The sequence below is a fragment of the Carassius auratus genome, chromosome 19, assembly GCF_003368295.1.
Source record: "Carassius auratus strain Wakin chromosome 19, ASM336829v1, whole genome shotgun sequence".
Classification (NCBI taxonomy): Eukaryota; Metazoa; Chordata; class Actinopteri; order Cypriniformes; family Cyprinidae; genus Carassius; species Carassius auratus.
This window is the reverse complement of record NC_039261.1, coordinates 7,487,233-7,503,565: the sequence shown is the minus strand read 5'-3', so window position 1 is coordinate 7,503,565 and position 16,333 is coordinate 7,487,233. Positions and strand designations below refer to the sequence as shown.

General features: G+C 36.5%; 1 protein-coding gene across 6 annotated transcripts in view; it reads right to left on the bottom strand.

The window, feature by feature from the left end:
* Positions 1–16,333, bottom strand: part of csmd3b (CUB and Sushi multiple domains 3b) — a 373,951-nt gene that overhangs the window by 95,449 nt on the left and 262,169 nt on the right. For all 6 annotated transcript variants that reach the window (XM_026288598.1, XM_026288599.1, XM_026288600.1 and 3 more), the window contains exons 25-31: positions 11,618–11,744; positions 10,655–10,857; positions 10,345–10,536; positions 8,918–9,056; positions 4,754–4,941; positions 4,208–4,402; positions 3,869–3,985 (exon numbers count right to left, since the gene is read on the bottom strand). In XM_026288598.1, the coding sequence (XP_026144383.1) occupies positions 3,869–3,985; positions 4,208–4,402; positions 4,754–4,941; positions 8,918–9,056; positions 10,345–10,536; positions 10,655–10,857; positions 11,618–11,744 (1,161 nt within the window). The remainder of the gene's footprint in view (positions 1–3,868; positions 3,986–4,207; positions 4,403–4,753; positions 4,942–8,917; positions 9,057–10,344; positions 10,537–10,654; positions 10,858–11,617; positions 11,745–16,333) is intronic.

The following is a 16,333-nucleotide window of genomic DNA, read 5'->3' as shown; positions in this document are numbered from 1 at the left end:
AAAACTTCCTCTTCTCAACCCCTTCATGAGCACTCCACTCCAAAACTATGACTGCACTTACTGTACAGCACTTAGAACAGTACTATACTTTCTTTACTCTGTCTTGCAGTGTTTCCCGAATCTAACACATACTTTTCCCAGCAACTGTGAAACTCTGAATCCCAGTTTTGTCTCTCAAGGATGAATGACTTAGTTACATTCCTCCTCATTTGTGGTTCACTTTAGATAAAAGGCATTTGCCAAATGAATAAATGTTTATATAAATGTACACATATTAGCATTAAATCAGGCACTTTGCTCTCTCTAGACATCGGTATTGCCCATTAAATAAGCAATATAGGTTTGACCACCAGTCTTGTGTGCCAAAAAACTACTCTCAGCAACTGCAATGCCAGTTTTTATGATTCTTTCCCAGTCTCAAATGATTGTGCGTGCCATTCAAGACCCAATTCACAGCTACCAATAAAAACCAGCAGACCGGTTGCACAATATTTTAGAAATCAATACACAAAGCTGGACTTCTCTGGCTTATATGATCTGCTTCCATGCCATTTTTGAATTTGACAAAACAAAAGCTTTTATGACAACCGTAAGATATTTATCTCCACTCCAACACAAACGCTCAGCCCAGGCTTTGTTCTACAAGGCACTTTAAGCTTTTAATCGTTCCCTCTCTTGGCCTGGATGTTTGACGATACTTCAGGTGCATGATAATGGAATGCTCCCCCTCCCAGCAGGTGTCCACCATGCAGAGGCTCAGCAGCATCAGCACAAACTAGACTTATCTCCCGTCCTGGATTTCTTCTCTCTCTTTTTCCACCTCTATTTGTGTTCGTTTTTCTTTCTTCTGCTCTATTAACTTTAGCTTGTTTAACTTGCACACTGAGTGATTTGAACTAACAGAACTGTTGACTAACAATGTACCAAGACTGCATTTATTTATTTTTTATTTTTTTGAACACACTATGTGACATTTACCTGTTAATTGAGCATAATGGATGTACCATTGCAGATAATTTTAAGCGGATATCACTTTGAAAGATAGGCATGGTTTACTAATTATTCGTTAATGTAAAAGAACCTCAGCCCTTTTGCAATTCCAATCATTACTAATGGCTTGAACTGCAGCTCTGGGGAACAAGACAAATTGCTGAGACCGTTTATGTCTAGATCTCTCAGGTACTATTTACCTGGGGTTAAAATCCATTGAAATACCAGAAGAATTACTTTGTCTGTGCACCATGTTGTCTGTGCATTTTAAATTAAGGCAATTCTTAAAAGGCTAGTTTATTCAAAAAATTCTCTCACAATTTACTCCAAACCTTTATGACTTTTTTTCTTCTTTGGAACATATGAGAAGATTTTTTTTGTCTACTTAGGAAAGAGTATCATACAAGATTGGAATGCCATAAAGGTCACCATTTTTGGGTGAACTATTCCTATTAAATTCAGAATTTTATCCAAACATCCTTTTGGAAACCAGTGCAAATATGCATGTTTCCCTTGCATTTACTTGGTAGTACTGATATTTTTATTGCTGTTGGTTATAGTAAGAAAAAAGCAATGCCACAATCTGCATCCCACGCATTTGACAGAAATACTTTAGAGTATAGTAAAGCAATTTGAATATGTCAATATTTATGTTTAGAACTGAACAGGCAGGCGGTATTTCACAGTATGTTTAGTACTACGTGTACATATGCCAATGTTTAAAATGGCATGGCGAGTTTATTGGTGTGATGTATGCGTTTCAGGGGCTAAAACACCTCAGCTGCTGACTATTCATTTTCAAGCCTTTTCATTTGCAAAGCTATCGTGTTTTTCACTTTTTGTTTGCTTTTTATGAAGACTTGAATTCAAATGACATCTATCCCATTTAGGACCTTCCATCAGAGTGCGAGCAGTCCAATGCCCAGAGACGGGCCTCGAGGGAGACATCACATACAGCTCACATAATGCCAAACGATGCTTGTGAGGGAGGTCCAAAATCCCCATAACAGTTAAACTGACAGCAACATTTACGTTTTTTTTTTTTTTTTTTGTGTCATATATGTTTCTATCCTTTCAGCATCACATACCTCATAAAACCACAGCCTTCTTGGTACAGGACTGAGAGAGCAAAGTGGATTTATTTTACTGTAGCACAAAAATGAACCTTAAGACAAGAGACCAGGAGGTTTGAAGTGCTTTCTCGTTTCACACTTTCATCTCTGTCCTATTTTCCAACTGGTGGCTGGATATTACAATCATAGGCTGTCTGCAAACATTTCAAGTCTCGCTGGAATACAGCAGGTCAAGGATTCTGGGTGGCACATAACTAAAAAAATAAAATAAAATCTAAATTTGCTTCTATATTTTTAAAGGTATAGTACACTCAAAAATGAAAATTCTGTCATTTTTTGTTTTACCCTGAAGTCGTTTCAAACCTGGAAGACTTTCTTTTTCCTGTGGAACACAAAAGAAGACATATTTCATGTTCTACTGAAGAAAGAAAGTCATAAGCGTTTGCCTGAACTATTCCTATAGGTAGATTAATATAGCTGGTTCTGTTTAGCCAGCTAGTCAGACCACTTTAAATTATTAGCTTTGAATTAGAGCTGCATATGGTACCAAAATTAATTTCAGTTCAAACCCTCATCTCTTTTTCATCTGTTTGTTTGGAAGGTCTGGTCTTTGTGCAGTGACACAGGAACGCTGACACCAGACTGACTACGCTCTCAGACTATGTAATATTCTTACTGTGCAACAGTATGGCTTTCAATAAAAGAAAGACGAGGAAGCTAGTTGCTAAGCTACACACCTCCTGTCTAGAAAAGAGCTAATCAAATGTATAGAAATGAATACAGCAGATAGCATACTTAAACATAGTTCAGATGAGACTCGTCCTTGTGGAAGAAGAAGTACACTTCAGCATACTTTTAAAAAGAGTACTTATTACAGAAATAATATACTTAAAATATATACTTACTGTAAGTGCACACTGAAGTATTTTCATTGCATTTCAACTGCAATTAGTTAAAAATGTATTAAAATGTATATTGAATGTCATTGGAAGAACTTTAGATTGCCATTTTGACCACTTTAAGTAGATCATCATTTGTAATTTCATAATTACTTCTGTTGCCTTCGAAAACATCAAAAGACAAACAATGATTTAAAAAGTACTTTAAAGTAACCCAAGTAATAAACAGTCATGCAAATGTACTCTAAGTCAATTTACAGTCAAACCAAAAATTATTCAGACACCAGATATAATTGTATATATATATATATATATATATATATATATATATATATATTATTTATTTATTTATTTATTTTTATTTTTTTGTGGGTGCATGACACTTTAGTTCATGTCTGTAAGTGAGGATAGCAAAATAAAATTTGGGACAAAAATTATTCAGACACTTTGATATAACCATGTTTTGATTGTGAGATAATGTGTGATAATGTGAAAATGCTGAAGTTGTCTGAATACATTTTGGCTTGATGGTACGTGTTTTTTAACATTTTTATTTCATTAATTTTATATTATCTACAAGTACAGTCTTAAAAATCTACTTTCAAAATTGTATGTACACTACAAGTGTACACTTAATTAAGGACACTTTTTTACAAGGGCATACCGTTTGAGATTTAATAGCAAAGGTATGATGTTTAAAATGATTTTATACACTCAAAATGACTGCGAATATTCATTTGAATGTAATAGTGTCATATGTACAACATACAGTATGTGTGTGTTTGTTAAAATGGTCAAATGGTTAAACCTTTAAAACCATATTCAAACAAAATAAAGAGAGATTTAGATTTTTGGCTTTGCTGCATTGCGAAACTGCTATTTTGTTTCATATTTTCAGTTACTCACCAAACTCCCTGGGTACAGAGATAGAGTACACACAGCTCTGTCCCGTTGTGTAGTTCCTTGGGAAATTCGGTGACAGCACGGTTCCGTCTGTCCCAGTGGAGCGACTTCCACATGGTGCTGTTCACACAAACACCCAGATCACTCATTACTTTATGCTTCAACATTCATGATGAACTGCTATTTTTGAGACACTAGCCTTGATAGAACAGATCTTGGCAAGTGAAGCATGCACAAGCCATTTTATGAGTTTGATTAATTTTCTTTGGTCTGCGGCAGCACGCCCAAACTGTTAATTCTCAGAGATTCTCCCACACATCCATCTTTACTTGCAGACCCTACCTTGACAGCTGGGCAGTCCCCTGTTCCAGCCAGGCCTGCCATCATCACCCATAATGCAGGTAAGCGTGGAATAGCCCTGGAGGACGTAGCCTGCCTCACAGTAGAAGGTCACAGTGGAACCCAGCTTGTAGTCACTGCCCAACCGAGTGCCATTCATCACATTACCGGGATCAAAGCATGACTCCCTCAGCTTAGCTGTGTGGGATGGAGAGAAGGTGCAGGAAAAGTAAGGGCTGAAAATCACTTTAGGCATAGCTTAGCTTGCAGAATGATTATTGGTTGAAACAAAGAATTCTTTTCAAAATAAACTAATTTTTCTTCTAAGAAAAAGCCTTTTAGGAGCTTTAGCTTTGGAGCATGTCTGGTAATTATGACCTGTAACTCTTAAAAAATTCTATGTTATCAGGGAAATAAATAAATAAGAGTGAGTAAACAGACACTTCTTTAAACCGTCAACTGAATTCCCTCTGCAGTTCGATATATGTGTAATATACTGTATTTAATTAAGGGTTTAGACATTTAGGCTCTCAAAATGTCAGGGTCTACCTTTGTACTCCAGGTGGAAGCCGGTGTAGCTGACAGAGCCATCACTGCGAAAGGCCAGGTACATGGTGTTGGAGCTGCTCTCTATTCGTTCTGGAAGCTTGCTGTCCTGAAAGCTCCCGATCAGTTGGCTGTTGCTGTCCGGTCCATCGTAGATATACAAGAAGTCGTAGTTGGGCTCTATGCTGAAGCTAGGATAGATGATCAAAGAAGAGATTTCTGAATAGAGGGATCAAACGCTAGGCTGTGATCTGGATATTCGAGTCCTGAGATCAACTTTGCAGACGGCAGTATAAAGTAAAACCTGTATATAGCAACCGAAGCCTGTTTGGGAATGATAAGGGAGCCCAAACAACAATGAATATATATACACACACACATACACACACATTTTATTCTCACAGAATTGACAACAACACCAATGTAAACATGTATATAAATATAACAGAGAATATCATTAAAAAAATTAAACAAGTATTGTTATTAGTATTAGTACTATTAAATGACATTTGAAAACTGATGCTTTTTAAATAATTAAACACAATCTTAAAATCTTGAAAATTAATCTTAATAAAAATAATATTAATAAACATAATATAATATGAATAAATAAATATTAATCACAAAACTAATTTTAGAAAATGAAATTACAAAAAGAGGAGTGATTATTAAATACCTGTCCACCTAAATGCCTGTTATGCATGCAAACTTGGTTGAGGTTTGTCCTTGTATTGTCCATGTGGCCTGCATGACAGTTAACATTAAGGTTGAACATCCTAAATAATTGAATGCCAGCGTTCGCATACTTCTAAAACTCAGATATAAAATCTCCCAGCACAGTATCAGCATCTGAGCTATGCTCTGAAATTTCCAAGACAGAGAGCCACACATATAAACACTTGCACCTTTTCATTTGCAGTAAGGTGCAATGATAAGGTCTCGCCCATCAGTGGAGTCATTTGCATGAGATGGATTGTGACTGAATCAGATTTACACCCCCTTTTTTTCTGCCATTATGCAGAGAGAGAATGCTAAGCATGCCTTCCACACTTCACTGCACCAGCATCCACTGCTTAGGGGTTATTATAGGATAATTCATACACAGGATAAGATCCTTTACACCACATTAAAAAAGCCATTAATTTCTGATAAACAGATGCATTGGTTTTCCCCCTACTCCATACCCTCTGTAGCTGTCAATCAGAAAACAATTATTTGTGCAGTAATCAGGTTGATTGTTGCTAAATAGAGAGACACTCGGCTGGGATTACATTTGTAGTGTTACTAAAAGAGGTCATTTCTTTTTTTTTTTTCGGAGGGCTGGTGCGCATGTATTGTTCATTTCCAATTTCACTGTGGACATATTTCATATTGTGGATTTTTTTAAGGAGAAAGGAGCCAGTAATGGACTGTGTAATGAAAGTCTTTGAGATGGAACCGAACGAGAGCTATTTATTAGAAACCTGTTTGAGACATTGCCCTTCTGGCAGAATTCCAACATGCTTATTTACTCCGAGAGAGGACAAAATTCAAATGAGAAAGAGGCTACTTCAGATGCAATGCCAACCACGAGAATGACACTACCTGCTGGGCTAGGTAAAAAAAAAATAAAAATATATAAATTATCCCCTGAAAAAGTTCTTCATCATCTGTTTTGGGGCTGATGTATGGCTTTAACTAGTGGCTGTGAAGGTTTTGAAAAATATTAGGCGCAGAAAACTCACAAAACAGCCTCAAATGGCAGCTCCTGTTGTGATAAATGTTGTAAATTGTGACACACAGGCAGAACGGAAGATTGTTTTTGAGTTATCGCTGTCGTTAAAGGAACTGCTCTTAGATGATGAGTCAAAGAGAAGAAGAGGCAAAGTTTACACGTTCAGCAGCCGCTTATATTTCAGAATGCTAGCGTGAGAAACTGATATTCAGAGGGAGAAATGCTGAAACCTAAGCACTTCTTCTTCTGCTGACTGCGTGCGAATCCTGATTAATATTCCACAGCCTCACGCCTGGACTAGACCCTCGCGACACCCTTTGATCCAGGTGGATGGGAATCGCATGCTAGCGGTGCTATTAGCATTAACATGGAGGGAGGACTACGCGACTGTCAAAAACGACAAACTCCTACAGCACTAGAACTTAACCTCACACTGACCCCGGCTGGACGGAGAATCCTGCTTGCGGCTTGAGCATCTCTACGTGTTGGCTAAATGAAAAATGGACATAATTAGCAACATGATTGGACTGTGAAGGAAATTTATCAACCCTGCTTTTATACTAATTGGTCACATCACTCAAGGCAGAGACACCGCTCTACACCTTTAAGGCAGGACGAGGGGAAGTAAAAAAAAAAAAAAAAAAAAAGGACCACCGTCAGGTTCATTACAGACAAAATGAGCAAAGAATTCCAGCTGGGCTCATTATCTCTCCCAGACATGAAATGCATTTTAATTCAGACAGTGATAGCCTTCGACACTACATAATTACTCAACATGTCGACTGCGGCCATGTCGAAGGACACTGTGGGCGCTCATTTTGAATTCAGCCTTATGACACAGCAGCCTCTAAATGAACTCGTGAACTTCAAAATCAGTTTGAGATATTATAGCTTAAATGAGGGCATAAAATAAAGGCCAGGAATACGCGCACCGCAAGATTATTTCCGATAGTGCGTCTTACTGTCTCATCGGCCACAATTTAAAACTTGCCGACCCCAAAACAACAGAGGGTTCCGCTGATATTAACCTTGTGACCAAGAACCTCACTGTTTGCAATCACAAAACTTCCTGGACACCAGAGGTAAATGTACAAACCTACCTGTTCATTCTGACACAAATGCTAACCTGAAGCTGCTAATATACATCTGATTGTCTATAAATGGTGCATAAAAACACATCTTATAATATGATATAAGTTCCAAAATATGTTTATTTTTATGAATCTAAAAAGAAAAAATAAAGTGTATATATATATATATATATATATATATATATATATATATATATATATATATATATATATATATATATATATATATATATATATATATATATATGTTTGTTTCTTCACCTCATTCAACAATACACAGTATATAGTAGCTGAATATAACTGAATATAAAACACTATTACTAAACTACTAAACTACTACTCACATTACACCCACACACACACACATAACATACATACATTTTGCTCACCAAGACTCATTTATTTGATTGATTTGAAAATACAGCAAAAGCTGTATATAAAAAAAAGTTATTTATTTCTGTGAACAAATCTACATTTCAGCATCATTATTACAATCTTCAGTATCACATGATCCTTTAGAAATCAATCTAATTTGCTGTTCAAGAAACATTTTTAATATTTAAGGTGAGTAATTTTTTTTTCAGGATTCCTGAATAGAATAGAAAGATCAAGAGATCTTCATTTGACTGAAGTAAAAAGCTTTTTAACATTATACACTCTATTAGAATGAATTCTGAAGGATCATGTGACTAGAGCAATGATGCTAAAATTCAGTTTGAAATCACAGGAATAAATTATATTGTAAAATAAATTCCAATAGAAAGCAGTTATTTAAAATGGTAAAGATATTTCACAATGTAACTGTTTTTGCTGTATTGTGAATCAAATAAATGCAGGCTTGGAGAGAAGAGCAGAAGAGAATTCTTCAGAAGAGAAGATAATTAAATCACAAAGGATCATCAAAGCTTCAGACAGACATTACAAAAAGTAGTTTCAACAACAAATATTTAGTTTATTTTTATTTTTTTATTACATATTCTCTTTTGGACCATTAGGGTGAGTAAATGATGAAACTTAATTTTGGGGTGGGTGAATACCTTTAATAATTTATTTTATACATTTTATTATTATTACTATTGAAATATTAAATCTTTTCTTAAATGAAATGATACTCTAAATAATAAACTAAAACTGCCAATAGGTGGTGGTTAATGTCTTAATGATTAAGTCATCCAGTCATTTATTCTTTCATTCGATTCGTTCAAATGGCTGATTCATTCAGGAGTGAAGAAAATGGTTCTTTATGAATGCTCCATTAAATCTTTAGGCTTGTTCGACTCGAAGTGGATCATCACCATATATATTATTTGACAATCTGAAGCAATACCACAGCCATATAGAATAGCTTATAGATTTCTTTACCTGATGAATGCAAGAGACAGGACGTAATCAGAGTTGACGGCTATGAGCCAGTCACAGTCCTTGCTGTGCGGGTATGGATGAGGGAAGTTGGGTGACAGAATAAACCCAGAGGAACCGGTGAGATTGCCCCCACACGGAGCTGGGGAAACACAGAGGACTCATATCAGCAGCATATGGGCATTAGTAACACATGAGGAGAATCTCTTATTAAAACATGCGGCATGAACATCTGTGCCAACCAGGAGCCCAGAGAAAGAGAGCTGGAGTGAACATGCAGTGACAGAGATATTGAGAAAATGTTAAGCTCCTCTGAGGAACCGGGCCATGTAAAGCGCTCATATCTTATAGATGAGAATGAGAACTACAGCAAGAGAGAAAGGTTATTTAGAATATGAAAGGATAAGATGAAAATCCTGTAGCCTCACTTTCCTGCTTCCAAAATGAAGTATCTTTTAAAAGAAAGAGACAATCCGTATCTCGTAACTTGATATTCATTCATTTGGGCACACTTTCCTGTCACTGAGATGATAAGGAATCTCAATGGTGTCGGGTCGCTCAGTTTGCATACAGCTCTTGAGAATGGCCTGATAAAAACTGCCTAATTTTAGAGCACTTTTTTTACACACAAGTTCTATTGTCAACATCTAAAGCAATATGTACCAATTAACTCAGCCTCTGAGATGTCTCAAAATCATGAATATGCATTATGAAAATAAGTAAAACAATACTTCTTATGTGTAAAGCTTTGTCTAATGTTCAGCACATGGCATACAGTGTACAAATACAATACACTATCATGCCTTTTTCAAAGCATCAGGGACACAAATCCCTTTTTAGAGTAAACTGCTGTTTATTAAACTATTATTTACATTATGAAAATAGTTTTAAACACATATATCTGTATCAGAGGTCTGTTTGACTGCATGCATCTAGCAATTAAAATCATAACAATTAACATCCTAATTTAGAGATAACTTTGTTGAATCATTATTCAATTCATTACAATAAAAAGTCCTTGACACCTTGAGTGTCATGAAAGGCACCTATAAATAAAAATTAAAGGGCCAAAATACAAAATTGTATTTGTGTCACTTGATTTGTGCTCATCACAATCCTTAAAAAAAATAAATAAAAAGTAAATAACTAAATAACTAAAAAATGCAGGAAAAATTTACTGTTAATTACATATATTTTATACAAACCAACATTTGGTCCCAAACTAGTCTGTTACCCATACTGACATTTTTAATCAATTTATTTAATTGTTATGTTTGTTTAATATAATATAATAACTTAAAGTGACCACACAGATGTTACATGCACTGTTACACATTTGTCTAGCTGTGGTATAGCCTGCATAATTCTAAAGCCAAAAACTAATTCTGACAGATTCATTCATTTAATTAAATTCCAATATACGCTCTTACCTATACAGACGGGAGGGCTTGGTTGCCAATAGTAGCGGTTCTCCACTTGGATGCAAGTAATCTTTACATCTCCCTGCAGTTCATACCCAGGATCACACTGAAAGGTCACAGTGTCTCCAGGCTCCCGCCCATCTCCGTTACGACTGCCGTTCATAGGCACTCCTGGATCCCTGCAGGCAGTGGCCACTGAACCTGTAATCACATTCAAACCAATTAACAGTCAATTAGCACCGTATAAGCAGTTACTGTATGCTGTCGATCGAAATACAGGGCTCCAATCAGAACTTCAAAAAAAAATACATCTACTCACTTGAGAACTCTATGGCGAATCCAGACTTGCTGATGTAGAAGTCCGTCTCGAACTGAATGGTAACCATGTTGAGGGTACTGTGGATGTTCTCCGGCAGCAGAGAGCCGCTCACCTCCCTCAAAGACATCTCATTCTCTGGAGGCCCGTCCCATACCCTCAGGATGTCGTGGGACGCTTCGGTGTCGAAGGCTAGAAACTGCAGGCTGTTAATATAAAAATAAACACATGGGGATGTATCCAGTCATACAAGTCATGCTTCATTACATGCACAATTTCCAGTGATAGAAACTTAAGGATTGTCTGACATACAACAGATGTGCCATTCATTATTTTTCCAAGGCATAAAACAAGACAAAAACATAGCAAAATTACTACAACTACTAAAGTTTATTATAAAAACTAAATAATACAGGAATAATACTAAAATGTCAAATGTAAAGTGAAGAATCACACAGAGGTAGTGTCAGACAATCATATTGCATATATTATGCGCCAGGATTCAATAATTGAGGAGAACAATCACATCTCCTTTTTTGAGCAGCAGTCCTTGATAACAATTTGGCAAACTGGTCTGATCGAGACATCAGCCGCAGATGAACAAATAATGAACGAGTATGTGATTTCAAAAAGCTTTTTGCTGCTTAGAGAATTGGAGAGAGGAAAAATTATTGACTTGCAGTGCAACATTAAAAGTGCAACAGCGTTTTAAGCTTTATAATGAGTTTGGCCGTGCAGGTGGTAAACAAAGAGATTTACGAGGTACCATCAGCTCATCTGATGTCTCCTTTTCTCTCTGTACATCAATGGCCAGGTCTGCCATTAGAGCTTTATTAATAGATAAAGACCTCTGGTCTCAGCTGAATTCGCTGGCTGCATTCTTATGGGCTCGGTAATGTTCCAATCGCTAATTCTAGAGGAAGACAGACAGCAGATAGACAGCTGGAAGCGAATACTTATCAGCACCTGATGATGTTGCCCGAATCCACCTCGACGACCCAGGTACAGCGTAGATTGTTGTCATAGGGGAACGGATAACCTGGCGACAAAATGCGTCCTGATGTTTCCCCTTTAAAACGTCCACCGCATTCAGCTGGGAAAAAGAAAGGACAAAACGGGGTGGGAGGAAGAGACAGAGAGAATTGAGAAGTAGAATTAAACCGTGGTGAGTTTATGCATACTCTCGCACTTGTACAAACACATCATGGCCCCTGAAGATTTGCAGGCGAGTGCTGAAATAATTAGGGGTGCCTGGCAAACAAGCACAACACGAGTGGGACAGTCCGAGAATAAAAAACAGTGCAGATCAATAAAGCACCGTGAGGTTTTCAGACATCTAAACACAGTGAGAAAAAATAAAAATAAAAAAAAGGATCATACAGAATTACTTATTTATTTATGAAAAAAAGATGCATGTAAAAACAAAGTGGGGAATTCGAGGGGAACTACTGAAGCTAAAGAAATCAGTTTTAGATTTTAGAGTGCACTGAACATGTTACCTCTCCAAGCATAGGTCGTATTTTATTTTATATGATCAATACATATTGATAAACTATGATCAATATATATTGATAAAGCCTGTAACTCAGTCAATTACAGACAGCAATGTGTCATGGATTGAGGCTTGGTTTTAACTGTGGTGGGAAACAGTCCCATTAGACTACACATACTTATTTATTTTATCTACATTAAATGTGACCCTGGACCACAACACAGGTAAATAAGCTTTCCTTTGATGTATGGTTTGTTAGGATAGGACAATATTTGGCCGAGCCACAACTATTTATATATCTGGAATCTGATTGTACAAAGAAATCGAAATACTGAGAAAACCACCTTTAAAGTTGTCCGAAAAATTCTTAGCAATGCATATTACTAATCAAAAATTAGGTTGAGATATATTTACGGTAGGCAGTTTACTAAATATCTTCATGGAACATGATCTTTACTTAATATTCCAATGATTTTTGGCATAAAAGAAAAATCTATAATTTTGACCCATACAATGTTTTGTTTTTTTTGGCTATTGCTAAATATATACCCCTGCAACGTAAGGTTTTATAGTACAGGGTCACAAATGTGCTTGATTCCATCTCAACCATCTTCACAGTATTCAATGTCTGGCTTCTTAAAGCTTATTCAATTATAAAACATATATTTTGCCTATAAACACAAATTATGCATACCCCTTAAAATTTTAATCATTAATCATTATTAAAACTTTTAATATATATTTTTTAAATATAAAATAACACAATCAAATATATATTATAAGGGCAAATGTCATCCCCCAGAACGCAATGCTCTTGTGTATGCATGTACAATTGTTAATGGACTCAGAGATTACAGTTTAGAAAGTTTTAAATATGGATATTTTTTTCATACAAAAAAGCATCGATTTGCTTCAGAAGGCTTTCCTTAACCCTCTGGAACCATGTGGAGCAGTTTTTATATTGGATTTAGGCACTTTTATTGTACGTCAAAATCATTAAATCCCATTATAAAGTTCGGAAGAGCCAGAACATTTTTTTAAATATGATTACGACTATATTCATCTGAAGGAAGATAGTCATATACACCTAGGATGGCTTGAGGGTGAGCAAATCATTGGTTAATTTAAATTTTGGGGTGTAAATTCCATTTAAATATACAGTTTAAGGTTAATTCACACTGCACCAACTTCTTTATAAAATGTGTATGTTAAAGATTAACGAAACACTAGCTAAGGAATTAGAATATGATTTCCATCACAGAATGAATGGTGGTTTGAGATGACAGACAGTTCAAGGGGAGAAAAATGTCAGAATTGATCTGTGATGCATGTATATTTAGTAGACATCTTAAAGTTTGCTTTGTATTTTGCATTGTACCAAGTTTGAAGTGTATTTTAAAGAAGTTTAATATATAAAAAAAAAACACGGAGTCAAAAGTCCCCATAGTTAAAGATACACCCAACAATGGTGGCTTTTAGTGGAACTGTTTCACCTCGTCTTGTTTCATCACTCCTCTATTCTTCCCGAATTCCTATAAGCAGACAAGGTGATTTTTCAGCTTCAAGTCAGAGCATCAATCAAATGAACAAATGAGCCTGACGTCCATTTTGATGCCTCCTGATGGCATTCAGACTAGCCACTTTAGCCCTCTGTACTCTGTTCATTATTAGTTGGCTTTCACAAGCACTTTATTAGGAAACTTTAATTTGCAGCCTCTTTTCCCCTCAGACCCCTTTTCTATCTTCCCCTATCCCGTCTTTCCCATTCTCCCCATTGTAAAAAAAAACAGCAGGGGCCGGGAGGAACAGTTTTAAGAGAGACATGCACCGTTTCTTAATGATTCCCTTTTCAGCAATTCCTGTCACTGAGCCTCATTTGCATAAACCATCTACATGACAAACAATGGACGCATAGCTCAATGAAGCCTGAATAACAGGGTTCAGATTGCGACTTGATTAATCTGAACATTAGAGTGTTTTTTAGACATCCGGAATAGAGGCATCTTCCGAACGTATTCCTCCCCAGTTTCTTGCTAAACCAACATCCTCCCATGTTCATCACTCATCAGGGGAGCGTCTCAATCACATGTCATTGGACAGTTAGGCGCGCTCAATCACCCCTGATTGGCTGCTCACGCGTTGAAAATCAATGCAGGAAGATTAGGAGTTGAAGGGGCCTCTGGTTTGAGGCTGAAAATTCATACATCCTCTCTTAGCGTAATTATGACAACATGCCTCGTCGAGCCGTGTCATGCTAGGTGTGTTTATGACTGCGCGTTTCGGCCCGCAGATTATAGCACAGCTGTTGAGAGGAATGCTGATTTAGCAGTGCGGTCGTGCAACCTCCCCTGCAGATACGGGTGAATTGGAATGTCTCATTCACACCCTTTACCTGTGAACCTGAATGAAAAAAATATAAAAATAGCTAAATATTTCATCTGTAATATAAAAAAAGGATACTCCTCCTCACTATTTTGATATATCTCACTTTTGCTAAAGGTCACATCAAATGACCCGCACATTTCGCCTGTCAAAGGAAGTGAAATATCCGCCACATTATTAAGTATGTATTATTAATGCTGGCAGATGAGCCTGAAAAATATCAGCATGAAACTTCATGGCTGATTAGTTTTTTGCAAGCCTACCATCGGTTTTGGCGTAGAAATGAGACGAATGCGAGTAAAAAACATGCTCTGAGTTTAACACAGGAAAGTCACTGTTTTATCTACGTCTGCCGCACGGAAGCAATTTGGACGAGCGCTTTGAGTCAAATCAGACCTCATTAAGACTAAATCTAATAGTGAGTAAATCTGATCTGGGGTCAGTAGACATACCAATATCCGACTCATTGGAGGCTAAATCCCCATAATCACCATTCATCAGGAAAATGAAGGAAGTAATAGTGGCACACAGTCCTATCTCAACCTCTCATGCGCTACGCTTGATTAAGAATCATCTCCATAGCTCAAAACGGACCCCCTGCATAAGATACAATATTAACAACCTGCACCATTAATCGCAGATGGTGCGAGGGGCTTCCACCATCACTAATTTAGTGAAGAAATGCTTGCCGTTTGTATTCATTTAAGAAGGATTTACTTTAAAAGGTTAAAGGCAGCATAGTATGTCATTTTAAGATCTCTAATGTGCCTTTCCTTGAGCAAAGTATGAGCAATAATGCTGCTTTGCTAGCTACAGAAATGGGGAGGGGCTTATACTGCAGCCCTTGATAATAATGACAAATGGCTGAGAGCAACACTGAGCTCAGTTATGATAACCAGAAGAAGGAGAGATCAGGTTGGAATGATGCACACTTTACTGAAGTTCAAATGTGGTTTCTATGACAACAAAAATCTCCATGCACTAAAAGGACGTTAAAGTCAGAAAGTGAACATTAATCCTCTAATAAGAATATGTACTGTTCAGAAGTTCATGAATTTGCCTGTTTGCATTAGGTAATATCTTTCTTGAGTTTTTTAAATGTCAAAAGGAGGCACTAATCAGACCCACATACAAAAAAAACAAACAAACAAAAACAATACAATACAATAATTGACAATTACTTCTCTTATAATGTCATCTTGTACCTACATTACATATTAATTGGGTCACATTTTATTTCAAAGTCCAGTTCTCACTATTAAAGGGATAGTTCAGACAAAAATTTAAATTGGGACTCTCGTTAATGTGTGACGGAGACTGCCACGAAAGAAAAAAAAAAATAGGTAAAGTTATTTTTGTTTTCTTTGCACCCAAAATGTATTCTCGTAGCTTTATAAAATTACGGCTGAACCCCTGATGTCACATGGACAATGTCCTTACTAAAGTACCTTGAATGGCACCATTGTGGTCTTTGTAAGGTCAGAAAGCTCTAGGATTTAATAAAAAAAAATATTATAATTTGTGTTCCGAAGATGAAAGAAGGTCTTACGGGTTAGGAACGGCATGATTTTGAGTAATTCATTTTTGGGTGAACTATCCCTTTAATTATTAACTATGGAGTTTGCCTTAATGAACTCCTAATTTGCTACTTATTAATAGTGAGGTAGTTGTTAAGTTTGGGTATGGGGTAGGATTAAGAGATCTAAAATATGGCCATGTAGGCAATAATATATTAATATATGCATTGCAGGCATTAGCATTATTAAATGTTCAATACGTTACTAAGGGACTATTGAACTAGTTAATAG